Source organism: Chiloscyllium plagiosum, unplaced genomic scaffold (assembly GCF_037043375.1).
Source record: "Chiloscyllium plagiosum isolate Xiang-an unplaced genomic scaffold, Cpla_swu_hap1 HiC_scaffold_3, whole genome shotgun sequence".
Classification (NCBI taxonomy): domain Eukaryota; kingdom Metazoa; phylum Chordata; class Chondrichthyes; order Orectolobiformes; family Hemiscylliidae; genus Chiloscyllium; species Chiloscyllium plagiosum.
This window is the reverse complement of record NW_028270141.1, coordinates 138,061,743-138,089,137: the sequence shown is the minus strand read 5'-3', so window position 1 is coordinate 138,089,137 and position 27,395 is coordinate 138,061,743. Positions and strand designations below refer to the sequence as shown.

The following is a 27,395-nucleotide window of genomic DNA, read 5'->3' as shown; positions in this document are numbered from 1 at the left end:
AATGAAATAACACTATCATGATCCTGTACGTATGACATCACAATGAAGCTCAAGTATTTTGCTTGGGTATCGGTTTCCAGATAAGGAAAATAAAGACTCAATATTTCAAAATCTTACACAAATCTCCTTGTGCAGAGCATATCTGACTGGTTTTTCTGCAAACTCTCCAAAGATAGGAATGTCTTGAAATTTATTCATATTCTCAAAACACAATGAATTCATTGAAGACCAGGCACACACACACAATTGAACAAATTGGGGCATCTTAAAATTTGAATATGAGTTCCCTGATTGGGGTTGTTAATCTGACCCAATCAGGGACTCCTGGCTGACAGATAAGAACAGGGGTGTCAGACATCTTGCTCACTTTCAGAGCTAGCTCTGAGGGAACTGGATCAGTGGCAAGGACTCTTCATGTGTACATCAGGGGTGACTTGGTGACAGGATTGCACCCTCTGTGCAATTATTTCAATTTCTGTCCCACCTCAGTAATTTAAAGCAACAAATCACATTTCATGTGGCTGTGAAAGAAATCCCTTTGCCTCCTTCCCTTTCAGAAGAAAAAGTCATTCATGAGATATGGGCATTGCTGGCTAGGACAATATATATTGCACATTCATAATTATCACTGATAAAGTCATGGTGAGCTGCTGTTTTGAACCACTGAAGTCCTTATGGTGCAGGCAGTACGCAGGACTTTGACACAGTAACAGGAAAACAGTTTGAAGTCAAGATGGTGGGTGGCGTGGAGGGGAACATGCAAGACATAGTGTTTCCATGGACCTGCTCACCTGTTTCTTCTAGAAAGTGCAGGTCATGTGCTTAGAAACTGCTGTCCAAGAAAGTTTGGTGAATCGATGCAATATAAATGGCACACATTGCTGCTACTATACCTTGGTGATGAAAGGAGTCAATGTTGGAGGCAGTGGGTGTGGTGCCAATCTGGTGAGCTGCTTTTTACTAGACAGTATTGAGTTTGAGTTTTGTTGGAGCAACACGCATCCACTCAAATCGATAATTAGACAGTGTACAAATGCAAAAGGACGTGTCAATAAGACAGTGAAGGCTAACATTCAGATGTAGCATACAATTAGGATAGTAAATGGATCGTTAGCCTTCATTTCAAGAATTTTTAAGGACTAAAATAGTGAAGTCTTGCTTTAATTATATAGGAGCCTGGTCATCTTAATATCTCTGAAAAGATATAATTACCATAGAGGGAGGACATTGGAAGTTCACCAGACTTATTGCAGAATTCCCAAAATTTCCAGCCTCTGACCTGCTTTTGTAGCCACAGTACTTATTGGTTAGTCCAATTCAGTTTCTCATCACTGATGCTGATGATGGAAAATTCAGTGATGATAATGCCATCAAAACCATGGAGCTATGGTAATTCTCTCTTGCTGGAGATAGTCATTACCTGGTATGTGTGTGACATGTGTTACTTGTCAGTAGTCAGTGCAAGAGTCCTTGCCACTGGTCCAGCTCTCTCAGAGCCAACTCTCAGAGTGAATAAGTTGTCTGACACTCCTGTTCTTATCTGTCAGCCAGGGATCTCTGATTGAACCTAATTAAAGACCCAATTCAGTTCAGGTCTTGCTGCGTTTAGACACAGGCTGATTCAGTATCTGAGAAAGTTTGAGTTGGGCTGAACATAGTGCAATCAGTGAACATTTCCACGTCTGACATTACGAAAGAAGGAAAATGATGCAAAGTTGAAGGTGTTGGGCCTACAAAACTACCCTGACAAACCCCTACAATGACATCATGGGACTAAGAATGATGTAGGTTCAACAGCCATAATCATCTTCCTATGTGCCAAGTATGACACAGACTTTTCCCCCAAATTTCCAATGACTCCAATTTAGCTCGGGCTCCTCAATCAAATGCAGCATGGTCATAGACACACAGAGAAGTACAGCACAGAAACAGGCCTTTTGGTCCAACATGTATATACTCACCAGCTATCCCAACCTAATTTAGTCCCATTTGCCAGCACTTAGTCCATATCCCTCCAAACCCTTCCTATTCATATACCCATCCAGGTGCCTTTTAAATGCTGCAATTGAACCAGTCTCCACCACTTCATCTGGCAGCTCATTCCTCTGTATGAAAATGTTGTCCCGTAGATCTCTTTTATATCCTTCCCCTCTCAACCTAAACCTATGCCCTCTAGATCTGAACTCCTCCACCCAGAGAAAAGACTATCCATGCCCCTCATGATTTTATAAGCCTCCACAAGGTCACCCCTCAGCCTCCGACACTCCAGGGAAATCAGCCTATTCAGCCTCTCCCTACAGCTCAAATCCTCCAACCCTGGCAAAATCCTTATAAATCTTTTCTGAATCCTTTCAAGTTTCCAACATCTTTCCAATAGGAAGGAGACCAGAACTGCACACAATACACCAAAAGTGGCCTAACCAATATCCTGTACAGACACAACATGACCTCCCAACTCCTGTACTCAATGCTCTGACCAACAAAGGAAAGCATACCAAACGCTTTCTTCACTATCCTATCTACCTGAAACTGTACTTTCAAGTAAGTATGAACCTGAACTCCAAGGTCTCTTTGTTCAGTAACACTCCCTAGAATCTTATCATTAAGAGTATAAGTCCTGCTCTGATTTGCTTTTCCAAAATGCAGCACCTTGCATTTTTCTAAATTAAACTCCATCTGCCACATCTCAGGCCACTGGCCCATTGGATCAAGATCCTGTTGTACTCTGAGGTACCTTCTTTGCTGTCCATTTTGATGTCACCTGCAAATGTGCAAGCTATATCTCCTATCTTCACATTCAAATCTTTTATATAAATGACGAAAGGTAGTGGACCCAGCACCGATCCTTGTGACATTCCACTGGTCACAGGCCTCCAGCCGGAAAAGCAACCCTCCAACACCACCGTGTCTTCTACCTTTGAGCCAGCTCTGTATCCAAATGGCTAATTCTCCCTGTATTCCGTGAGATCTAACCTTGCTAGCCAGTCTCCCACAAGGAACCTTGTCGAACGCCTTACTGAAGTCCATAAACAGGGTGACCCTCGTATCCATGGAATCATTTTCCGCGGTTTCAGTTACCCGCAGTTTAACGCAGCCTGAACATATTATAGGGAACCTTCCAGAACCAGGGACTGGGAGCTGCCAGGAAGGTAAATTTCCCAATTAAATGAATGAGTTCGCTCCTATCCGCGGTTTTGGGCATGGTAGGTCTTGGAACTTATTCCCTGCAGATATGGGAGGACTACTGTAGATCACGTCCACTGCTCTGCCCTCGTCAATCCTCTTTTTTACTTATTCAAAAAAAACTCATTTCCCATGCACAAAGCCATGCTGACTCTCCATAATCAGTCCTTGCCTTTCCAAATATGTGTAAATCCTGTCCCTGAGGATTCCGTCCAACAACTTGCCCACCACTGATGTCAGGCTCACCAGTCAGTAGTTCCCTGGCTTTTCCTTACTATCTTTATTAAATAGTGGCAGCACATTAGTGAAGGCAAGTTTTCCTTCTTCCTCCTCTTAAGTTCAACTCTTTTGTCCAAGTTTGCATCAGCTCAATCTACTTAACCTAGGGAGCTTATTTTCACAGTGACACTTGTCTATCTGGAGAAACCCTGGATAGTCGATGGACTGGCAATCATCTTCCAAAGCTCTGTAGATTCCAGAATGATTCCTGCAGATTGGAAGCTTGCAAATGTTAACCAGCTATTTAAGAGCAAATATCAGGGAACTACAGACCCATCAGCCTGATATAAGTAGAATGGAAAATGCTAGAAACCATCAGTAAGGATGTGACAAATGGACATTTGAATAAAAGTAATCTGATTGGTCTTAATCTGGATGAATTTGCAAGTGGAAAATCACCCTTGTTGACAAACTTTTGATGATTTATGAAGAAAATTGATAAAGTGGACTCAACGCATATGGTATATTTGGATTTCCCACAGGTTTCCCACAGGAGTTTGGATATCAAAATAAAACACATGGTATAGAAGGCATTGTACTAATATAGATTAAAGATTGGCTAACAGACATAAAACAAAGAGTAGGAATGAATGGGTCACTGTCACATTGGCAAACTGCGGTCGCTGGATTGTGATTGGATGTTGGATTGAACTGACCTGTTCTTGGTGAATCTTCATGTTGGCTTCGGACTAATGCTAACTCGGGGAAATCCAAAGTGGAGCAATGCCCTCAGCAGCCACCCATGGCCCAGGCCAGGGAGTCCAGAACACAATCCGGAAGACTGTGAAGAAGGTGGAAGAATGTACACTGGTCGATCCGACTTTTCTCGTGGGTTCCAAACAGCAGACACCAACTGCCTACAGGATTTTCACAGCAGTGGATATTTCAATGTGACCTTCAGGAGCGTGAAGCAATGTGAATGTCTCCAGAAGATATTTGAGGAAAAAGAGGCTCTGTTCTCCATCCTGTCTGCAGCGCCAATGTATGTTCTCCCTGCATGAGGACCAGGAATATTACAATCCATACATACATCCCACACGTCCCAGCAGCAGACATCCTTACCTTCCCGACGTTGTAGACCTGTTTGGAATCTGGACCAGTAAACAACTGGTCAAGGTGACCCTGAAGGTGGATGCCATGGGAACATCCTCCATCACCCTCCAGCCTCGCGAATGGAGGAAGCAGAGGCTACCCGACGTATGCAGGGCTGCCTAGAGTGTGCTGAACCTGCGGGAGGGCAGGGCACATGGCGGCGGACTGTAAGGTGACCGTTTGTTGGAACTGCAAACAACCTGACCAAGGACTGCAAGGTCTCCAAAAGCTGTAACCTGTGTGGAGAAGTAGGCCAATGTACAAGGCCTGCCCAAAATGGGGGGACGGGCGGCGGCAATGTGTGCCGTGGATGCCAAGGATCAGCAAGGCACCACCATCCAGCAACAGAAGGCACCACCATCCAGCAACAGAACTGAGTCAAGAGGCACCCAGAAAGAAGAGCAGGCTGGAGTGGAACAGACAGGTAGGAGTCTGGAAGAACACAGCAAATCAGGCAGCATCAGGAGATGGAGAAGTTGACGTTTCGTCTGTAACCCTTCTTCAGGACTGTGGGTGGGTACAGGGGGAGCTGTAGAAAAAGGGGATGGCGGGGGCAGGGTGGTGAAGTGGGGATAGGTGAAAACAGGTAGAGGGTATGACCTGGTTAGTCAATGGAAGGAATGAATCCAGTTGATGGCAGAGAGCAGTGGCAGAGAGGGGTAGGAGCTACGAATGGTGTCGGAGGATGAGGAGGGAGGTTATTTGAAATTGGAGAACTCAGTGTGGAATTCTCGGGGCTGTAGAATGCCCAGGTGAAAGATAAGGTGTTGTTCCTCCAATAGGAGCTGTGGTTTGTTTTGGCAATGGAGGAAGCTGAAAATGTGTTGCTGGAAAAGCGCAGCAGGTCAGGTAGCATCCAAGGAACAGGAGAATCGATGTTTCGGGCATAAGCCCTTCTTCAGGAATGAGGAAAGTGTGCCCAGCAGGCTAAGATAAAAGGTAGGGAGGAGGGACTTGGGGGAGGGGCTTTGGAAATGCGATAGGTGGAAGGAGGTCAAGGTGAGGGTGATAGGTCGGAGTGGGGTGGGGGCGGAGAGGTCAGGAAGGAGATTGCAGGTTAGGAAGGCGGTGCTGAGTTCGAGGGATTTGACTGAGACAAGGTGGGGGGAGGGGAAATGAGGAAACTGGAGAAATCTGAGTTCATCCCTTGTGGTTGGAGGGTTCCTAGGCGGAAGATGAGGCGCTCTTCCTCCAACCGTCGTGTTGCTGAGTTCATCCCTTGTAGTTGGAGGATTCCTAGGCGGAAGATGAGGCGCTCTTCCTCCATCTGATCTCCAGCATCTGCAGTCCTCACTTTCTCTTTGGCAATGGAGGAAGCCAAGGATGGTCATGTCGGAAAGGGAGTTGTTGGGGGAATTGAAATGGGCGGTGACTGGGAGGTCCAGTCAGCCCCTGCAGATCTGGCTGTGATGCTCGGTAAACCGTTCCCTAACTTTATACAGCAGTTAGTGTGGAGGCACAGCAACCAAACTAACCTCCAGCTAGACAGATGGGAGTCAATGGAAGAGGAGGAAACCAAAGAGGCGGAGGAGTGGATACCGGTGAAATACAGGAGAAGGAAAACCCACCAGACCCTCAAAACCTCATAGCAAAATGGGAAAACATAGCTACATGAGGATGACATCAGCAGCTCCTCTGATAGCAAAGGGGGGGAAAGGATAGCCACGATCAGAAAAAGAGGCTGAGCGCCATGGGGGAAGTGGAGAGTAGTACCCCCCAACCTGGAAATGACGGACCCTCTGAGGGGACTGGTAATGCTCAGCCCCAACTGCTGAGAACCAGGGCATACCTACTGCACCACAGCATTTGGGAGTTGCGATCCTCTGACAGTCCATCTGTCAGACTCAGAACTGGACTCTGCTGACCCTGGTCTCAGCCTGATGCCACCAGACCGGGGAAATGGCTCTAGGGAGGAACTGGACAGCTACCTTAGTCCTGCGAGGGTCCAACAGTTCGCCCACACCACAGGGATGCAGACAGCCACTCCAGTGACACAACCGTTGGTGAATGGACACTGGTAACCTTATAAACTTTAAAATGGGTTAAAATTGCCAGCATTAACATGCATAGCATTAAATCTTCTGCATGGTGTGTCTCCATGTTGGCTTTCTTAGCCATTTCCCACCAGTCCACTGGAGACTCAAAGAGGGGCTTCACAGTTCTCCAACCTGCGTTATCCCTTTTGAGCTCCTCAATGTTTTCAGGATTCAACAACTGTGAGCTTGTTGAGGAAATGGTTAATCTTGAGCGCCGTCAATTTGGTCGGGGGAAATGAAAACTGCTCCTCCAGCCTGGTATCCTGCTGCGAGCACGCAACATCATCATCCCCAAGGTTAAGGAGGTGGTGGGTGGGCGCCTCCTCATCACAGACGTTATGTACAGAAATGCTCCCCTGAGACTTATTAATGTGTATGCCCCAGCGAGAAACAGTGAGTGGTTGGCCATCCTGCAGCAAATTCCACTGTTGCTGGCTATGTCCAGGCTGGTCATTCTAGTCGGAGACTGCTGCACGATGTCTTCAGGACCCTTGCAGATGGAGCACAGCATAGATACACCTGGTCACGGGGTGACAGATCTGTCCGCTCAAGGACAGATTACCTGTTTGTGTCCCGAGCGTCCTTGGTCAGATCCGCCAACGTCAAGCGGTGTTCTTCTCTGACCATTGCCTCCTGCTGGCCAACTGTCACCAGCAGGATGAGCAGCGAGCTGGCAAGGGAACATAGAAGTTGAATGCGAAGTTGTTGACCCCCAGTTGGTGAGAAATGGTCAAAGCGAACATCAAGAGGTTCTTTATCCTCAAAGGTGTGCAGAAGGTAAGAGAGATGTGGGGTAAACTGTCAAAACTCCAGGAAAATATGCAGAACCTACTCCTGCTGCAGACAATGGGGGTCAATATCATGGAGGATCTCCAGGAGATGAAGGGCCAGCAAACCTCACTCTTTGCTTTGGAGGCCTCCAAGATAATCTTCCATTCCACGGTCCACTCTGTGGAGCAGGACGAGACGTGCTCATGTTTCTTTTTGCAGAAGGTGCACAAGGAGAGTTCTGTACTCAGCAGCCTGAAGGAAGATGATGGCTCGAAAATGTTATCTCAGTCTGACATCATGAGGATCAGCAAATCTTTCGATGCCAGACTGTATGACATGAAGCCCACCAGCAGCGTGGTCTCCCAGTTGTTCCTGTCCTCTATCATGGAGGTCTTAGATGACAAAACGCGGGAGAGGCTGGACCAGCCGCTGTCTCTGGATGAGCTAACCAAGGCCCTCAAAACCTTTGAAAATAATAAAACTCCTGGAAGCGATGGCTTACCAGTTGAGTTCTATTCTGCTTTATGGGACTTGATTGGGCAGGACCTGCTGGAGGTATATGTCAGTATACCTCTGGCAGGTACCATGAGCGAATCCATGAGGAAAGGCATCATCACTCTCATCTATAAGCAGAAGGTGAAGAGGGAGGAAATTAGAAGTTGGCGACCAATCTCACTGTTAAATGTGGATTACAAATTCTTATCAAAGATCATTACCAACTGGGTCACATCTGCTCTGGGATCGGTGATTCAGGCCGACCAAACCTGCGCTAAGAGTGTCGCACTACTCAGGGATGCAATCACCTACATGTAGGACAAGGGGATGGACACTTGCCTCATTAGGCTGAACCAGGATATCGCACATGTACATAAGAGGTGTTCTCTCCAAAATGGGCTTGGGGAGGTAATCCGCAATTGGATCTGACTGCTCTACACCAACATCATTAGTGCAGTCTCAATCATTGAGCGGGAATCAGAAAGCTTTTCAATCAGATCTGGAGTCAGGCAGGGCTGCCACTCACTCCTGCTTTGTTTATGTGCTGTATAAAGCCATTTGCCAAGTCCATCAGGAAGGATACAAGCCTGAGAGCAGTGACTATTCGTGGCAGTGGGGGCCTACAGGTCAAGGACTCCCTGTACATGAATGACGCTGCCATTTTCCATTTGGATCCACTGTCAGTACACAGACTCTTGTGCATCTGTGACCAGTTTGAACAGGCCTCAGGGGCCAAGGTAAATCATGGCAAGAGTGAGACCGTGCTCTTTGGAAACTGGGCTGACCAATCCTCTATCCCCCCAATGGTAAGGACAGGCCACCTGAAGGTGCTGAGTATTTGGTTTGGAGGGGCTGGGGCGTGCGCCAAGTCTTGGGAGGAGTGTGTCACTAAAGTGAGGCTGAAACTGGGCCGATGGGAGCATGGGTCGCCCTCTCTGTCAGGTAAAAAACTGGTCATTAAGTGTGAGGTACTCTGAGTGTTGTTATAAGTGAGTTGAAACTTTATTGCTGGAACAGCACAGCAGGTCAGGCAGCATCCAGGGAACAGGAGATTCGACGTTTCGGGCACAGGCCCTTCTTCAGGAAACTGAAGAAGGGCCTGTGCCCGAAACGTCGAATCTCCTGTTCCCTGGATGCTGCCTGACCTGCTGTGCTGTTCCAGCAATAAAGTTTCAACTTTGATCTCCAGCATCTGCAGTCCTCACTTTCTCCTTGTTATAAGTGATGCAGGTCTGGCCTATACCCCGAACCTGCGCCGCTGCAGTTACCAGGCCATCTTCCACTTCATGTGGAGATCAAAGATGGACCATATCCGAAGGGACTAGGAGAAAGTGAGGACTACAGATGCTGAAGATCAGAGTTGAGAGTGTGGTGCTGGAAAAGCACAGTAGGTCAGGCAGCAGCCGAGGAGCAGGATAATCAACGTTTCTGGCATGAGCTAATTCTTGATAAAGGACTCATGCCTGAAACGTCGATTCTCCCGCTCCTCGGATGCTACCTGGCCTGCTGTGCTTTTCCGACATCACACTCTCGACCTGTATCCAAAGGGATACCATGTACAAAGATCTAGACAAAGGGGGAGAAAACACACCAAATGCTACCTTCACCCTGATGGCCACCTTTGTGTGTGGCTGCACCAAGCTATGCGTGGATCCCTGGTACGCAAACCATCTCCCTGTGGAGACCAAGTCCCATCTCCACTTTGATGGCAACCTCCATTATCTTGTGTGGCAATATCACTGTGCGAAATAGGATAGAGTTGGAACAGATCTAGCAACACAAGACTGAGCATCCATGAGGTGCTGTCAGCCATCAACAGCATAATCAGCATGGCCCGGCATATCCCCCACTCAACCATTTCCATCAATCCAGAGGATCAGCCATGGTTTTCTGGAGAGTGCAGGAGGACATGCCAGAAGCAGCACCAGTCATACCCGAAAATGAGGTGTCAACCTGGTGAAGGTACTAACCAGGACTACTTAAATGTCAAACTGCATAAGTAGCAAGTAACAGACACAGCTAAGCAATCCCACAACCAATGGATCAGATCTAAGCTCTGCAGTCCTGCTACATTCAATCCAGAATGGTGGTGGAAAATTAAACAACTCACTGGAGGAGCAGGCTCCTCAAATATCCCAGTCATCAATGATAGAAAAGCCCAGCACATCAGTGCAAAAGATGAAGATGAAGCATTCGCTACAATCTTCAGCCCAAACTACGTCCTTCAGTTCCCCCCACAATATAGGAACCAATCTTCAGCCAATTTGATTCACTCCATATCAAGCAATGATCGGAGGCACCGGATACTGCAAAGGCTATTGACCATGACAACATACCGGCAACAATACAAAAGACTTGTGCTCCAGAATTTGCTGCACGCCTAGCCCAAGCTTTTCCAGTACAGTTACAACATTGGCATCTACCTGACAATGTGGAAAGTTGTCTTCGTATGTCCTGTAGATAAAAGGCAGGATAAATCCAACCCAGCCAATTACTGCCCCATCCGCTTACTCTCAATCAACAGCGTTACCAAGCAGCACCTGCTCAATAATGACCTGCTCAGTGACCACTCAGTTCCTGACCTCATTACAACCTTGGTTCAAACAGCTCTTGACATCAAGGCTACAATCAACCAGTGTGGCATCAAGGAGGAGAAAGTGGGGTCTGCAGATGCTGGAGATCAGAGCTGAAAATGTGTTGCTGGAAAAGCACAGCAGGTCAGGCAGCATCCAGGGAACAGGAGAATCGACATTTCGGGCATAAGCCCTTCTTCAGGAAGTCCTAGCATCAAGGAGTCCTAGCAAAACTGGAATCAATGGGTATCAGGCTGATTGGAGTCATACCTGACACATAGGAAAATGGTTGTGGTTGTTGGAGGTCAGTCATCTCAGCTCCAGGACATCTCTGTAGAAGTTCCTCAGGGTAGTGTCCTAAGCCCAACCATCTTCAGCAACTTCATCAATTACCTTCCCTTCTTCGTAAGGTCGGAAGCGGGGATGTTTGCCAATGATTGCACAATGTTCAGCATCATTCGCAATTTCTCAAAAAATGAAGTAATCAGTGTTCAAATTCTGGACAGTATCCAGGTTTGGGCTGATAGGTAGCAAGTAACATCCGCACCACACAAATGCCAAGCAGTGATCAACATCAATAAGAGACAATCTAACTACCACCTGTAGACATTTAATAGTGTTGCCATCACTGTTTTCCCCACTATCAACATCCTGGGGAGGTTACCATTAACCAGAAACTTAACTGGATTTGCCACATAAACACAGTGCTTACAAAAGAGGCTATGATTAATGTGATGAGTAACTCAGATCGAATACGCCCCCGCCCCCCTCGAGAATGAAGAGGCATAATTTAAAGATATAGGAAATGTAACTTAGGTCCAAGAAATTTCTATACTCAGAAGGTAGGGAATCTTGGAACTCTTTACTTGAGAAGGCTGCAGAAGCTCAGTCTTTTAACTATGTTTAAAGTAGCGGTTGATATATTCTTGAAAACAAAGGTGTAAAGTGTTATGGGGCTAATGTGAGTTAAAGGCATTGAAGAGTTCAATTATCCATGATCACATTAAATGATGGAGTAAGCTCAATGGACTGAATGGCCTGCTGCTGTTATTTTATTCCTCATGCTGTTTACACACTATTTTCTGGGGTTTATCTGTAGCCCCTCAGATTAAGTTATGGCAAATAAGTGGGAGATCGGCTATAAGAATTCATCCCCTGACGCATCCTGCGAATATCGTAAATGAACGATAAGCATAAATCAATATTGACGCTACTTGCATACTTTGTTTTGATAAGGGCAATGTCCACTTATATTTCATAGTCAATGAAAATGTATATTCACAAAGGAAACCTTTATTTAAGTTGCCATGATCTAGTCATACTAAAAATATATCTTTCAAAATAAATATCAATACCTACTTGAGAATAGCTCTCATTTTTCTGGTTGGTGACCTCAGCTTCACCAGCAGCTTAGGTTGTTTTCTGGACACCATTAAATGTTGAAAAAAAGTAGCTAAAGCAGAAGGAGCAAACTAGGTTAGTATATGGTTAAAGGAATCAGGAATAATTGCATAAACTAGATAAATCTCACCTCTCTTGGAAACTGTTGGATCCACTTCTAAACCTTTTTCATAAGGTGTTCCACCATTCAGTATAATTTCATAAGTCCTATAATAGTCATGAAAAATACCAAACATTGCATAAGCATCAATAATTTTGGTATGTACCCAAAAAATCCACTTCAAAAAAAATGAAATTGGTTTGGATGCCATCATGCAAATTTTTATGGTGCCTGACATAACATATACTAATGTATGTAGCAGGAGTAGTAATGAACACCGTGTAGGTTATGCTCATCAAGAGAAGTAACTAAAACTATGTGACACAAATGCAACTTCACAAAGTTCCTGAATTAGGGGAGAGGAAAGGAACAAAGTGAAGAACTTTAAGACTGTATCCAGCGACTTTATTACAATTAGTATAGAGAGAAAGGGAAGAAACAGCAGTGCAAGAAAATAATACAAAACATATTTTAACATTTCCTTTGTAACCACCCACGAAATTGAATTAAAATTGCTCAATATAATTTTATGAAACAGTTAAAACAATGGAGAAAAATCACATAGGCCATGTGCCTGATTGCCCATTTTGAGCTTTCAACAGGAAAGGCCACAGTCCTGTTCCTATCAGCAAAAGAGACCAAATAGGACGGTTGAAATTAACGTTACAAAGGGAAAATATGCTTATAACAGATCTAAGGAAGAAAATACAATTTAGGATCAACAGGAATATTGAAAGTTTGTGAAAAAGCAAATAAGGGAAAAAAAGATGAACCAGGAGAAATGTTTAGCAGTTAACTTAAAGGGAAATCCCAAACTCTACTATGTGCATATAAATAGTAAGAGAGAGGTTAAGTGAGGAGTAGGGTCAGTCACAGACCAAAAAGATGATATATCTTCTAATCAACCTGTTCAGAGATGTTATTACACAGCTCAGGCGAGGTGGGACTTGAATCTGAGACTGGTGGCTCGAAGGTATGGACACTATCATATGAGCCAAAATCCAAAAAAAGGAACTACACGTGGAGGTGGGATTCATAGATAAGGTATTAAATGTATATTTTGCATCAGTCTTCACAAAAGAGGAATCTGTTGCTCAGGCCTTGCTGACAGAGGTGAAAACTAGAAAAGTTCAAAATGTATAAGACAGTCATGCAGTCGACCAGATTTCCTGAACAGAACTCGCCTCATTTGGTAGCATTTGACCATTTCCCTCTGAACCTTTCATATCTAAGTATCTATCCAAATATTTTTAAAATTCATAATTATACTTGCCTCTACCACTTCCTCTGGTAGTTCGTTTCATAGATGCACCACCCTCTGGGTGGAAAAGGTTGCACCTCGAGTCCCTGTTAAAAATATTCCCTCTTGCCTTAAACCTATGCCCTCTTGATTTGGACTCCACTATCTTGGGGAAAAGACATTGGCTATTGATGTTATCTCTACCCCACATGATTTTATAAACCTCTGGAAGGTCACCCTCAACCTCCTACACTACAGGGAAAAAAAAATGTTCCAGCTTATCCAGTCTCTCCTTATTACTCAAACCCTCCTATCTCAGTAACATCCTTGTAAATCTTTTTTTACACCCTTTCCAATTTAATAGCATCCTTCCTATAGCACAGTGACCAGCATTGTACGCATAACTCCTAATGTTGCTTAACCAATGTTTTCGACAGCCATAACTTGACATCCCAACTCCTGTACTCAGCACTCTGACCGATGAAACCAAGCATGCCAAATGCTTTCTTCACCACCCTCTCTACCCATGACACCACTTTCAAGGAATTATGTAACTGCACTGCTCGGTCTCTATGTTCAACACCACTCCCAAGGCCCTACTATTAACTGTGTTTGTCTACCAAAATGCAACATCTCGCATTTTAAAAAAATAAACTCTATCTGCCATTCCTCAGCCCAATGGCTCAGTTGATCGAGATCCCATTGTTCTCTTAGATAACCTTTCTACTATGCATTATACTACCAATTTTGGTGTCATCTGCAAACTTAGTAACCATGCCTCCAATATTCTCATGCGAATCCTTTATATAAATGATAAGCAACAGTGGACCCTGCACCGATCATTGCAGCACACTACAGATCACAGGCCTGAAGTCTGAATAACAACCCTCTACTGCTCCCTCTGTCTTCTACTGTCAAGCCAATTTTGTATCCAATTAGCTTGTTCTCCCTCGATCTCATGTGATCTAATCTTACCAACCAGTCTACAATGCTGAACAGCTTATTGCTCAGCTAGTACTGCTTGACTGCTTGACAGTACTTTACTGTTTGTTGTTGGATTACTGTTTCCTTCACTTCTCTGATAATCGAACGTAGATTTAAGGGGTGGTAATTGGCCGCTTTGGCTTTGTCCTGCATTTTGTATATGAGACAGATCTGGGCTATTTTTCACATAGCCAATTGCGCAGGTAGATACCCGTATTGTCACTTTTCTAGAACAGGTTAGCAAGAGGGATAGCAAGCTAAGGAGCACAAGTCTTCAGTACAATTGCCAAAATATTGACAGGGCCCATACAAAAGAACAAAAGAGAAATTCAACACAGGAACAAGCTCTACGGCTATCCAAACCTGTGCTGATCATCATGCCCTAATTACACTAAAAACAAAACTTCTGTCCTTGTTTGGTCCATATCCCTCTAGTCCCTCCCTATTCATGTAACCATCCAGATGCCTCTTAAATATCGCCAACACGGCTGCTTCCACCACCTCTACTGGCAGTGTGTTCTAGACTCCCACTACTCTCTGCATGAAAAGCATCCCTCACACATCTCCCTTAAAATTTCCCCCTCTCACCTTGAATCTGTGCCCTCTTGTAATTGAAACTTCAACCCTCAGAAGAAGCCTCTGACTATGCACCCTATCTATGCCTGTCATAATTTTGTAGACCTCTCCTCTCAGCTACCATCTTTCCAGTAAAAACAATCCTAGTCTTTTTCACCTTTCCTCATAGCCAATGCCCTCAAGACCAGGCAACATTCTAGTGAATATTCTCTGCATTCTCTCCAAAGTTTCCATGTTCTTTTGGTAGTGTAGCGACCAAAACCACATACAATAATCCAAATGCGGTTGAACAAGGGTTTTATATAGCCGCAACATAGTTTGCCAACCCTTGTTCTCCATGCCCTGACCGATGAAGGCAAACATGCCATAGGCCTTCTTAATCACCTTGGCCACCTGTGTTGCCACTTTTAAGGAACTGTGGACCTGCATGTGCAAATCTGTCTGTATGTTAATGTTCCAAAGGGTTCTGCCATTTACTTGTATAATTCACACATAAATTGATCCTCCAAAATGCATCACCTTGCATTTGTCTGGATTAAACTCCATCTGCCATTTTTGTGCCCAAGTCGCTAATCTATCTATATCCTGTTGTAACCTTTCATAATCATCAGCAGTATGAGCAACTCCATCAATCTGCATGTCATCTGCAAACTTTCTAATCAGACTACCCACATTTTCCTCGAAATTATTTACATATACTACAAACAATAGAGGACCTAAGACTGACCCCTGTGGAACACCACTAGTTACTGGTCTCCATTCTGAAAAACACCTTCCATTATTATCCTGTCTTCTATGACCAAGCCAGTTTTGTATCCATCTAGCCACCCACCCTGAGTCCCATGTGATTTTGGTTTTTGTACCAATCTGCCATGTGGGACTTTATCAAATGCCTTACTAAAGTCCATTTAAACTACATCCACAGTCCTTCCCTCATCAATTATCTTTGTCACCTCTTCAAAAATTCAATCAGGTTGTTCAGACATTACCTTCCCCGTACAAAACCATGTTGCCTGTCACTAACTAGTCCATTTTCTTCCAAATGTGCAGATATCTGGTCCCTCAGTATTTTCTCCAAGACCTTCCCCACCACAGATATCAGGCTCACCGGCCTATAATTTCCTGAATTAGCCCTGCTTTCTTTCTTAAGCAAGTCCTCTGGAACCTCGCTTATGGTCAAAGGTGATGTGAAGATCTGCTAATGTCACAGCTATTTCATGGACTAAGTACAGAGATATCACATGGGGTAAATCAAATCAGCTTAAGCTTAACAATTCTGAAAGAGCCAAGATGGATCACACATCTGAGAATTCTAACTGTAGATTGCGTAATTGCTTCAGCCTTATCATTTGCACTGATGTGCTGGACTTGCCCATTGAGGAGGGGATATTTGTTGAGCCTTACCCTCCCATTGAACTGGACATGGGAGGACTACAGAGCTCACAGTCATAGAGTCATACAGCACAGAAACATGCCCTTCAGCCTACCATTTCTATGAAAACCAACAAAGACCAAATAACACTAATTTCATTTATCTGCACTTAGTCCAATGCCCTGGCATTTTAAGTGTTCATCCAGATGCTTCTTAAATGACAGTACTTGCCTCCACCACCCTCTTATTTCAGTTCCATATTTCTACCATCCTCTGGGTGAAAAGTCTTTTTCTTAGGTTTCCGATAAGACACCTACTCCTCACCTTAAACTTTTGCCCTCTGGTCTTAGACACACCTGGCATGGGGAAGATTCTCTCAAACTAGTCTGTCCATGCCTCGCATAATTTTGGACATCTCAATCAAATCTCCCGCCTCGGCATTCTGTGCTCTAGGGACAACAAGCCCAACCATTCCAGTTTATCTGGAGAACCAAGATTTTTCATCACAGGCAACATCCTGATGAATCTCTTTTGCACCATCTCCAGTGCAATCATGTCCTTCTGATAGTGTAGTGTCCAAAATTGCATGCAGACTTCTGTCTGTGGCCAAATCAATGCTTTATCATGTAAAGGACTTCCTCGCTCCTTTATTCTACATCCCAACCAATAAAGGCAAGTATCCCACATGACTTCTTCAAACCCTGTCTACCTGTGCTTTAGGATCCATGAGCATGTACACTTTGTTCCTCCATACTCCCTAGAGACCTACCATTCATTGCATATATCCTTCCCTCATTAGACCTCCCAAAATACATCATCTCACACTTACCAGGATGAAATTCCATTTGGCATTGGTCTGCCCAACTTACCAGCTGATCAATATCAGACCGTAGCCTGAGACCATCCTCCTCACTATCAACAACACCACCAATTTTCATGTCATCTGCAAACTTACTACTGTACCTTCAATATTCTCATCCAAGTTGTTAATGTATGTAATACACAGCAAGGGTCCCAGCATCGATCCTGTGGTATACCACTAATCACAGGCTTCCAATCACAAAAACATCCCTCCACCATCACCGTTTGCCTTCCATTTGCAAGATTTGGATCAAGTTTGCCAACTTGCCTTGGATCTCATGGACATTTATCTTTTGGACCAGTCTTCCATACGGGAATTTGTCAAAGGCCTTATTGAAGTCCATGTAAACCACATTAAGTGCACTCCCCCATCAATATATTTAGTCACCTTCTCAAAAAATCAATTACATTAGTCAAACAGGATCTTCCTCTAACATATCTGTGCTGACTATCCGAATCAATCCCTGCTTTTCCAATTGTTGATTACTTCTGTCCCTCAGAACTTTTTCCAACAATTTCCATACCACTGACTTTGAACTAACTGGACTGTAATTACCTGGCCAAACAGTGTAGTGCTGGAAAAGCACAGCTGGTCAGGCAGCATTCGAAGAGCAGGAGAGTCAACATTTCGGGCATCAGCCCTTCATCAAGACTCTCCTGATCCTCAGATGCTGCCTGACCAGCTGTGCTTTTCCAGCGCCACACTGACTCTGATCTCCAGTATCTGCACTTTCTCCCTGTAATTACCTGGCCTATCTCTTTTTGAACGAAGGAACTATATTAACTCTCCTCCAGTCATCTGGAACTTTACCTTTAGCCAGCAAAGTATTAAATATCTCCGCTAGGCCCCAACAATCTTCTCCCTTGCCTCCCATTGCAGCCTGGGATACATCTCATCAGGCCTGGGATTTTATGCATCTTTATGTCTGCTAAAACATCTAATGCCTCCTCCTTATTAATCTCAACATGTTCTAGAATCTCACCATCTCCATGCAAACTTCACCATCACCACTTTGGCATCTAACAGGTCCCATTCTTTCCCTCGTTTAAGAGGTTTTCCTCTTATTCTTAATATACTTATAAGCAGCCTCGGGGATTTCACTGATCCTTTCTACGAAAGATATTTCATGGCGTCTCTCTGCCTTCCTAATTTTTCTTTTAGCAAACCCCAACACACTATTCTTTTGAAGGATCTCCCCTGTTTTTAGTGTGCTGTACCTGACATATGCTTCCTTCTGAAGAAGGGTCACTGGAACCAAAACATTAACTTTGATTTCTCTCCATAGATGCTGCCAGGCCTGCTAAGCTTTTCCAGCAATTCCTGTTTTTGGAATACATGTTTCCTTCTTTTTCTTTATCAAACTCTCAATATTCCTTGACATCTAGGATTCCTGAGTTGTTGTCCTTGTCCTTCACTCTTAGAGGTATACATTGGCCCTGAATTCTCACTCTACTACTTTTAAAAGATTCCCACTTCCCAAATGTAGATTTACCAGCAAGTTGCTGCTCCCAGACTATGTTTGCCAGATCATGATTAATGATACTGAAATTGACCTTCCCTCAATTTAGACACTTAACTTTTGCACTGTGCTTATCACTTTCCATAATGACTTTTAAACTTAGAGTTATAGTCACTATCCCTAAAACGCTCACCCACTGAAAGTTCAACCACTTGTCCAGCTTTACAGGGTGGAATTGGCCTAGTGGTGTTATTGCTAGACCATTAACTAAAAGACCCATGTATATTTCTGGGACCTGCATTCAAATCCTGCCATGTCAGAAGGTGGAATTTGAATACAATTTTTAAAAATCTGGAATTAAGAAGAGTCTAGTGGTGGCCATTAAACCATTGTGGATTGTTGAAAAAAAACCCATCTGGATCACTAATATTTTTCAAGGAAGGAAATCTGCCATTCTTATCTGGCCCAACCTACATGTGACTCCAGACCCACAGCAATGGGTCTTAATAATTAGGGATGGGCAATAAATGCTGGCTTAGCCAGCAATGCCCACTGGAAGTAATCTGGAGATTACAACTTTAGTAGTATTCCTCTTTAATTTACTACCTAACTCTTTCAACTCATGTTGCAGGATCTTATTTTGTTTTTTTACTCATGTCATTGTTAGTGGCATATACCACAATTGCTGGCTGTTCATCCTTCAGAATGCCCTGCAGCTGCTCTGAGACATCTCTGGCCCTGGCACCAGGGATGCAAAATATCATTTGAGTTTTTTGCTGTCAGAGAACCTCCTGTCAGCTGCCCCGACAATCAAGTCCTCTATCACCAAAACTTCTGCAGTCTTTATCGTCCCCCTGCTGTGCAGCTGAGCCAACAATAGAGTCACAAACTTGGCTGTTGCCCCTGACAGAACATCACTCATTCCCTGATAGTATCTAACACAGTATATCAGCTTGAGAGGGTTAGTCAGAGGGGACTCCTACGTTGCCTTCCCATGCTTTCTAGTCTTCCTGGTGGTCATCCAACACTTTTTAACCTGTGTAGCCCTTACTTGCAGTGTGACCAGCTCACTAAACATGCAATTCATAATGTCCTTAGCATCATAGATGCTCCACAGTGAGTCCACCCACAGCTCCAGCTACTCCATGTAGTCAATCAGGAGCTGCAGCTGAACACATTTCCTGTACACGCAGTTACCATGGACACTGAAAGTGTCCCTGACTTCCCACATATTGCAGGAAGAGCATTCCACAGGGCTGAGTTCTCCTGTCATTATGAAGCTTATGAACTACAAATATTAAACTAACAACCAATTACTCAACCTTACCCACTACTCATCAAATCAAATGTCTCTCTCGCTCTCTTTATTCTGCACAAAGTATAAACCATAAAAATAAGGGTTTTACTCTCTGTCACCCTCCTGGTACTACTCACTCAATCTCTAAAGCCTAAAGCTGATTCCTCTTCTCACGTCACTTTTTGAAACCTAAGGTCACCTCAGGATCTCTGTCTCTGGATTCAAAGAGGGTTTGCTCCACCTCATTTCCACTACTGCTCCACTGGGTTCTAATATGGGCCTCCACTTCTCAGGCTTTTATCTGGAAGCTCCGCAGCTGCTATTCACATTCAGGTTCACTCCAAAATGCTCTTGTCTAGTTGCTGCTCTGTGTTACACCCGGTGCTGCTCCTGGCATGCCTGCTGTAATCTTCATCGGGTTGATACACAGGGTGTTGGCAATGATAATTAGTTCATGAGGTTGCAATTCTGCTGCTGATAGTCCACAGTGCCTCCTGAATACCTTACTGGGTTTGTTTCAATTTCCCCTTTTATGTACATGGTAGGGTCTCACAACAGAATGAAGGGCATCCTCAATGATAAGACAGGACTTCATTTCCACTTCGTCTGTGAGGCGTTCACTCTCATTGATACTTTCATGGTCTGATGCATCTGTGGGAGATGGTAAGGATGTGGCCAACTAAGTTTCTCCCTACTGCTGGTTGCCTCAACAATTACAGCAGTCCTAGTCTAGCAGCTATATCTTTTCAGACTCAACCAGCTTGGTTCACTCAACCATGGTGCTCTAAGCCACTCTCACTGATGGACACTAAAATTCTCCACCCAGAAACTTTCTGCTCTTGCTACCCTGAGTAATTCATCTCCTGAGGCTGGGGGGAATGTCACATGGTAATTAGCAGGATATTTCCTTGCCCATGTTTGCCTTAATGACATGAGACCCCATGGGGTCTGTCATCATCCACAGGGAAAAGAAATGTCCTTCTCTCTAGGTCAGAAGATGATCCAGGGAGACAATGCTAAAGCATGGTACTGCTATATAATGCCTGAATGTTTAAGTCCTTGCAACTTTAGAACATCTTACCTATGTGGTTTTACATTCACATGCATGCATCATAAGTTGACAAAACATATTGGGAAACCCAACCCAACCTAACTGGAAGTCCCTTCTGCTTTTTGGGCCTACCATGACACTCAGCCTCAGAAGAGAAAATTCATCCAATCGTCTCTGTTCTCAATGACCTATGTCTAGATTAGAGTGGTGCTGGAAAAGCACAGCAGGTCGGGCAGCATTTCCTGCTCCTCGGATGCTGCCTGACCTGCTGTGCTTTTCCAGCACCACTCTAATTTAGACTCTGGTTTCCAGCATCTGCAGTCTTGGTTTTTAACCCTCTCAATGACCTATGTTAGTTTCCAGTCTGGCATCACTTCAATCTTAGAATTTTCATCTCTGTTTTCAAATTTCCCCTTGGTCACGTCTCTCCTCACTTCTGTAAACTCCTACAACCCCCCTGAGCTCTATGCATTTCCCCATTTCTGGTCTCTTATGCAAACCATTTTTGTGTTCCACCACTGGTTGCCATGTCTTCTGCTGCTTAAGCACTAATTTCTGGAATTCTCTCCCTAAACATCCTTAACCCACCATCCTCCTGTAGGATGGCTCCTTCTAGATCTTTGACTAAGCTGTTAGTCATTTCTTCAAAAGTTCTTAATGTAGTCCAGTGTCAAATTTTGGTTTCTTTTTAATTACATTAAAGGCACCAAATACATGAGGTGTAATTGTTGTTTGAGCTTGGTTATCATACTACCACTCGGGCCAGGAAATTGCTCTGGGTCATGAGTAGCATCCAGCAATCCAACTTGCATCATTAGATGCACAGTAAATGCTGCATTTGGTCACAATCCAACTTCCTGGCTATGTCCTTTAATTAATGAAGAGTTTTGCATTTTAATATAACATAATTTCTGGATCTTACTACGCCTATCCTATTTAAAATTTGATTATCAGATTTGAAATATAAATGCTCCGTAAAATGTTGATATATAAACATTTTATGAAGCAAATGTGAGTTGAAAATTGAATCTACATCTAGGACTGTTACTAATCTCAGGGTGTATATTCTCAACTTGGGGAAGAGAAACAAAACCAACCTCTTTCACATCTTAAAGAACATGGTTCACATATGGACAATATTGTCAGCTATTCAACAAGAAAATATTGCTAAAAACTCATTAATAATTACGTACAAAGTTAAGATTTGCTTTCATTTTTCCAATAATTGAGAACTGCTTGACAAACATGTATTTACCTGTGAGGAACAGCATCTCCATTAGCAGTAAACAGCTGCAGAAAAGCCCATCCACAACTTAACTCCCCTTGGTGTCCAGTTGCCTGTGTTGTGGAAAAGGCTCAGTTAAAAAACATCCATAACGTAAGGGAAAAATATGTTTTGTTCAAGCTCAAACATAAAAGAACAGAGCAATAAAAGTAATACAAGTCAGTATTTTGACTCCAATATGACTCTTCTGTGAAATGGAAGGGGGCCCGAAATGTCCCATCCCACTTTTCAACAACATAAAACTATCATTTTTGCAGCTCCCTTCAGTTCTAAAGAATAGTCATATCATACTGAAAATGTCAAATCTGTTTCTCCACAATACTGCCATACCTGCTGAGTTTTTACATCTCCTGTTTTCATTTCAGATCTCCAGCAGCTGCAATTCTTTTAAGAAAAGTACTGCACTATATTTCAATTTTAATTCAAATACTGCAAAGTTTAATCCCATTAAGGCATAAGTAAATAATTCCTGCACTGTCATTTCATTCAATTAAGCAGTCTATCTACTTACAGAAAATCCATTGTATTTCAAAATAATTGTCATTTAACTGAGTAAAAGGCAATTCTACATGATATTCAGATTGTTCTGGAGTTGCAAACTGTACTAAAGTTGTCAATTATCAATCAACGTTTTGTATTTAACTTACAGTACGAAAGTAGGTAACACCTAGCTCAAACAGAATACCAATATTTGAAGATTGGGAATTCGACCGAACAAAGCAATCACCATCCACCATGCTCGGAAGTATACCAGTAACCTGAAACAATTGAAGAAAATTATTTTATTGTTACAATACTATATTAATAGCTTTATGCTTTATATTTCAATAATTAAATCTCCCTGTTGACACAGTGAAGTACAAGGTATAAATCAGGATATAATGGAGGCTTGTAAGAGACACTAGAATAATCACAGGTGATTTTAATCTGCATATTGAGTGAACAAATGAGATGAGCAAAGGTAACACAGACCACAAGTAAAAATACTGTATCAGCAGTTGTTTTGTAGAATAGTATGTTGTGGAGCCTGAGAAGGTCAGTGGTCAGCAGTGAAAGGCCCATGTATATTATTTCATAACATTCAGCAAAAATTATTCTGTTCAAAACAAAAAGGACTTGATGAGAAGAGTGAACAACCCGTGGTTAACATAGACTGTGAAGGAGAGCATCTAATCAAAAGCTAAGACATGCAAAATGGTAAACTAGAGGCAGGCCAGAGGATTGGAATTTTGTTTTTAAATGAAAGAGCTGCAGATAATTCAAAAAGTAATAAAGAGAAGAAAACTGATGCTGAGGGAAAGTAGCGAAAATATAAAGGCAAACAGTAAAAGCTTCGTTGAGTAAATAAAAGAATAACAAAGTTAAGTGTGGGACCACTAGAGGATGCAACGAGGCAATTAATAACAGGGAATAGAGAAATGTCAGGCAATTAATATTTTACATTAATCTTCACGGAGGAGGACACTATAAACATCCCAAAGAGAACAGAGTAGCCAGGGGCTAATAGGAGCTATGATCTGCTATGAGGAACAAAGTATTTGACAAAATAATGGGACTGAAAGCAGACATGTTGCCAGGATCGAATGTCATAGGGTCATAGAGGTACATGATGGAAACAGACCCTTCGGTCCAACCTGTCCATGCTGACCAGATATCCCAACCCAATCTAGTCCCACCTGCCAGCACCCGGCCCATATCCCTCCAAACCCTTCCTATTCATGTACCCATCCAAATGCCTCTTAAATGTTGCAGTTGTACCAGCCTCCACCACTTCCTCTGGCAGCTCATTCCATACACGTACCACCCTCTGTGTGAAACAATTGCCCCGTAGGTCTCTTTTCTATCTTTCCCCTCTCACCCTAAACCTATGCCCTCTAGTTCTGGTTCCCCGACCCCAGGAAAAAGACTTTGCTATTTACCCTATCCATGTCCCTCATAATTTTGTAAACCTCTATAAGGTCACCCCTCAGCCTCCAACGCTTCATGGAAAACAGCCCCAGCCTCTTCAGCCTCTCCCTATAGCTCAAATCCTCCAACCCTGGCAACATCCTTGTAAATCTTTTCTGAACTCTTTCAAGTTTCACAACATCTTTCCAATAGGAAGGAATGACCTGTTTCCAAGGGTACCAATGAGACCATACCTGCAGTATGTTCATACTTTCATCCCCATAATTAAGAAAACACTGGTAGCATTTGGAAAGACTAGGCTAATTCCTAGGATGAAGGATTTAACTTACCAAAACAGCAACATTCATGCCACATAAATGCCAGGCAGTGACCATCTCCAATAAGAGACAATCTATCCACTTTCCTTTGACATTTGATGATGTTACCATCACCGAATTCCCTTGCCATCAATATACTGGGGGTTACTATTGACCAGAAACTCAATTGGACTTGCCATTTAAATAGAGTGGCTACAAGAACAAGTCAGAGGCTAGGAATACTGTAGAGAGTAACTTATCTCCTGACTCTACAAAGCCTGCCAAAAATCTAAAGGGCACAAGTCAGGAGTGTGATTTTATATTCTCCCACTTGCAGTTTCAACTCCAACCACACTCAAGAAATTTCACACCATCCAGGAAAAAGCAGCCCACTTGACAGGGATTAAATCCACATGCATCGACTCCTTCCACTACTCAGTGGGACCCGAATGTACTATCTACAAGATGCACGGCAGAAATTCACCAAAGCGCCTTTGATAGAACCTTCCAAATTCATGACGAAAGGCAGCAGATACAGAAGAACCTCGATTATCCAAACAAGATGGGCAGGCAGTATTTTGTTCAGATAATTGATTATTTGATTAATTTATTCAAAGCCTCTCCTCTGAGGCTCGGAGTTTTCTGAAGTTGTCTTTTTCCTTGCTTGGCCTGCCTTGCTCCCTCTCGCTGCCTCAGGGTTTGTTTCCGAGCAGACACTCACTTGTGTGTAAAGGAGCTGCAACATTGCTGAAGCACACCACCCACCCACCATCACCACTCCCTCCCCACCCCCCACCCCTCCCCTTCTCCGGCCATCAGTTCAATGGGATTGACACGGTGTGCACTGGTTAGGTCCGCTCCCCATTCAGGAGACTGGGCGGCAGCACCCCATCTGCCCGCTCCCCCATCTGCCCCTACCCACTCCCGCCAACCCCCCTTGTGTCCCCGCCACCTGTTGCACCCCATCTTCTCAAGGGTAACTAGGGACTAGCAGTAAATGCTGGCCAGCCAGCGATGCCTATGCCCCACAAGTTAAGAGACTTTTGTTCATTAGAGTTTATAAGAATGAGGCAAAATCTTATTGAAACTAACAAGATGCTGAGGGGGATATTTTGTTCACACATGGGATATAGACTGGACCAGCTTATTGCCACTCCCGAGTTGTCCATGTGCTGTAAATAGATCCACAAAGCCATTAGGGAGAGAATTTCAGGATTTTGACGCAGTGATGCAGAAGGTATGGTGATATACATCCAAGTCAGGATGGTGAGTGGTTTGGAGGGGAACTTGAAAGCACTATTGTTCTCATGTATCTGTTGTTCTTGTTCTTCTGGATTGAAGCGGTCATTGTTTTGGAAGGTGCTATCTAAGGGGCTTCGGTGAATTTCTGTAGTACAACTTAGAGATGGTACACAATGCTGCTATTGAACATCTACAGTGGATAGAGTGCTAATTAAACAGGTTGCTGTGTCCTGGATGATGTCAAGCTTCTTGAGAGTTGTCGGAACTGCACTCTTCCAGGAAAGTGGGAAGTATTCCATCACACTTTGGCCTTGTAGACGGTGACAGAATTTGGGGAGTCAAGAGGAGAGTTGTCACTGAAGGATTCCTGACCTGCTCTTGTAGCCACAGTATTTATATGCGATTTTGGAGAAGATTTATAGCTCAGGTTGTGGATCAGGTTGTAAGTTTACTCGCTGAGCTAGTAGATTTCTTCTCAGATGTTTCATCACCATGCTAGGTAACATCATCAGTGAGCTTCTGATGAAATGCAGGTGTTCTGTCCCGCTTGCTATTTATTTTTCTTGGTCTGTCATGGTGGGTGATGTCACTTCCAGTTCTTTTTTGAGAGGTTAGTAAATTGGATCCAAATCGAAATGTTTGTTAATGGAGTTCAGGTTTGAATGCCAGGCCTCTAGGAATTCCCGTGCATGTCTTTGTTTAGCCTGTCCCAGGCTGGATGTATTGTCCCAGTTGAACTGGTATCCCTCTTCGTCTGTGTGTATGGATACTAGTGATAGTTGGTCATGGTCCTTTGGTGGCTAGTTGGTGCTCATGTATCCTGGTAGCTAGTTTCCTGCCCATTTGTCCAATATAATGTTTATGCAGTCCTTCCAGGGTATTTTGTATTTGATGTTCATTCTGCTGGTTGTTGGCATGGGTTCCTTTAAATTCATCAGGAGCTGTTTCAGAGTGGTGGTAGATTTGTGGGCTACCATGATGCGTAGGGCTGGAGTAGTCTGGTTGTCATCTCCGAGATATCTTTAATGTATGGCTGGGTGGCTACCATGTCTGAGTATGTTGTGTCTTCTTGTTTAGGTCTATCGTGTAGGACTCAGCGGACTGCGCTTATCAGGTACGCATTGGTCCTAAATAGATTGCATAAGTGTTTTCCTTGGCTTCTCTTGGTTCCTGGGAGCTGCAGTGTCTTGTGGCTTGTTTAAATAATGTCTTGATGCGGCTCTGTTTATGGGTATTGGGATGATTGCTCCTGTAGTTGAGTATCTGGTCAGTGTTTGTGGCTTCCTGTAAATGCTAGCCTGCAGCTCTTCATTGGCTTTTCATTCCACTGTGATGTCGAGGAAGGGGATTATTGTTTTCTTCCTCTTTGGTGAAACTTTATACTGGTAAGGATGCTGTTTGTCTTTGTGACTTTCTTCTAATTTGTTGCGTTTCATCATGATAAATGTGTAATTCACATAGCGAACCCAAAGCTTGGGTTGGATCATGGGAAGGGCTGTTTGTTCTCAGCTCCGCATAACTGCTTTTGCTAAGAGTCCTGATATTGGTGATCCCATTGGCATCCCATTGATTTGTTTGTAGGTCTTGTCATTGAAGGTGAAGTGAGTTGTGAGCCACAAGTCTACTAGTCTGAGTATGCAATCCTTGCTGATGGAGTTGGTGTTGTCAGGTGTTTATGTCCTTGGTTCGTCTAGCAGTGAGGCCAGTGTTTTTTTGGATAGGGTGATGTTTATTGATGTGAATTGGGCTATCATGTCCAAAGAAACCATGACCTCATCAGGTTGTACCTTGGCACCTTTGATGATGTTAAGGAATTCCTGGGTGGACTGGATGGAATGGTTTGAATCTTCTACTAGGTGTTTCAGTTTGCATTGCAGTTCCTTTGCTAGTCTG

At 43.7% G+C, this 27,395-nt stretch overlaps 1 protein-coding gene across 3 annotated transcripts in view; it reads right to left on the bottom strand.

Moving 5' to 3' along the window:
- nphp1 (nephronophthisis 1) overlaps positions 1-27,395 on the bottom strand; it is a 151,975-nt gene that overhangs the window by 19,262 nt on the left and 105,318 nt on the right. For 2 of the 3 annotated variants that reach the window (XM_087983826.1, XM_087983828.1), the window contains exons 13-16: positions 22,704-22,814; positions 22,027-22,109; positions 11,961-12,037; positions 11,789-11,882 (exon numbers count right to left, since the gene is read on the bottom strand). In XM_087983826.1, the coding sequence (XP_087839952.1) occupies positions 11,789-11,882; positions 11,961-12,037; positions 22,027-22,109; positions 22,704-22,814 (365 nt within the window). Of the gene's footprint in view, positions 1-4,118; positions 4,456-11,788; positions 11,883-11,960; positions 12,038-22,026; positions 22,110-22,703; positions 22,815-27,395 lie in introns of all 3 variants that reach the window. The other variant, XR_015754656.1, reaches the window with a different exon arrangement.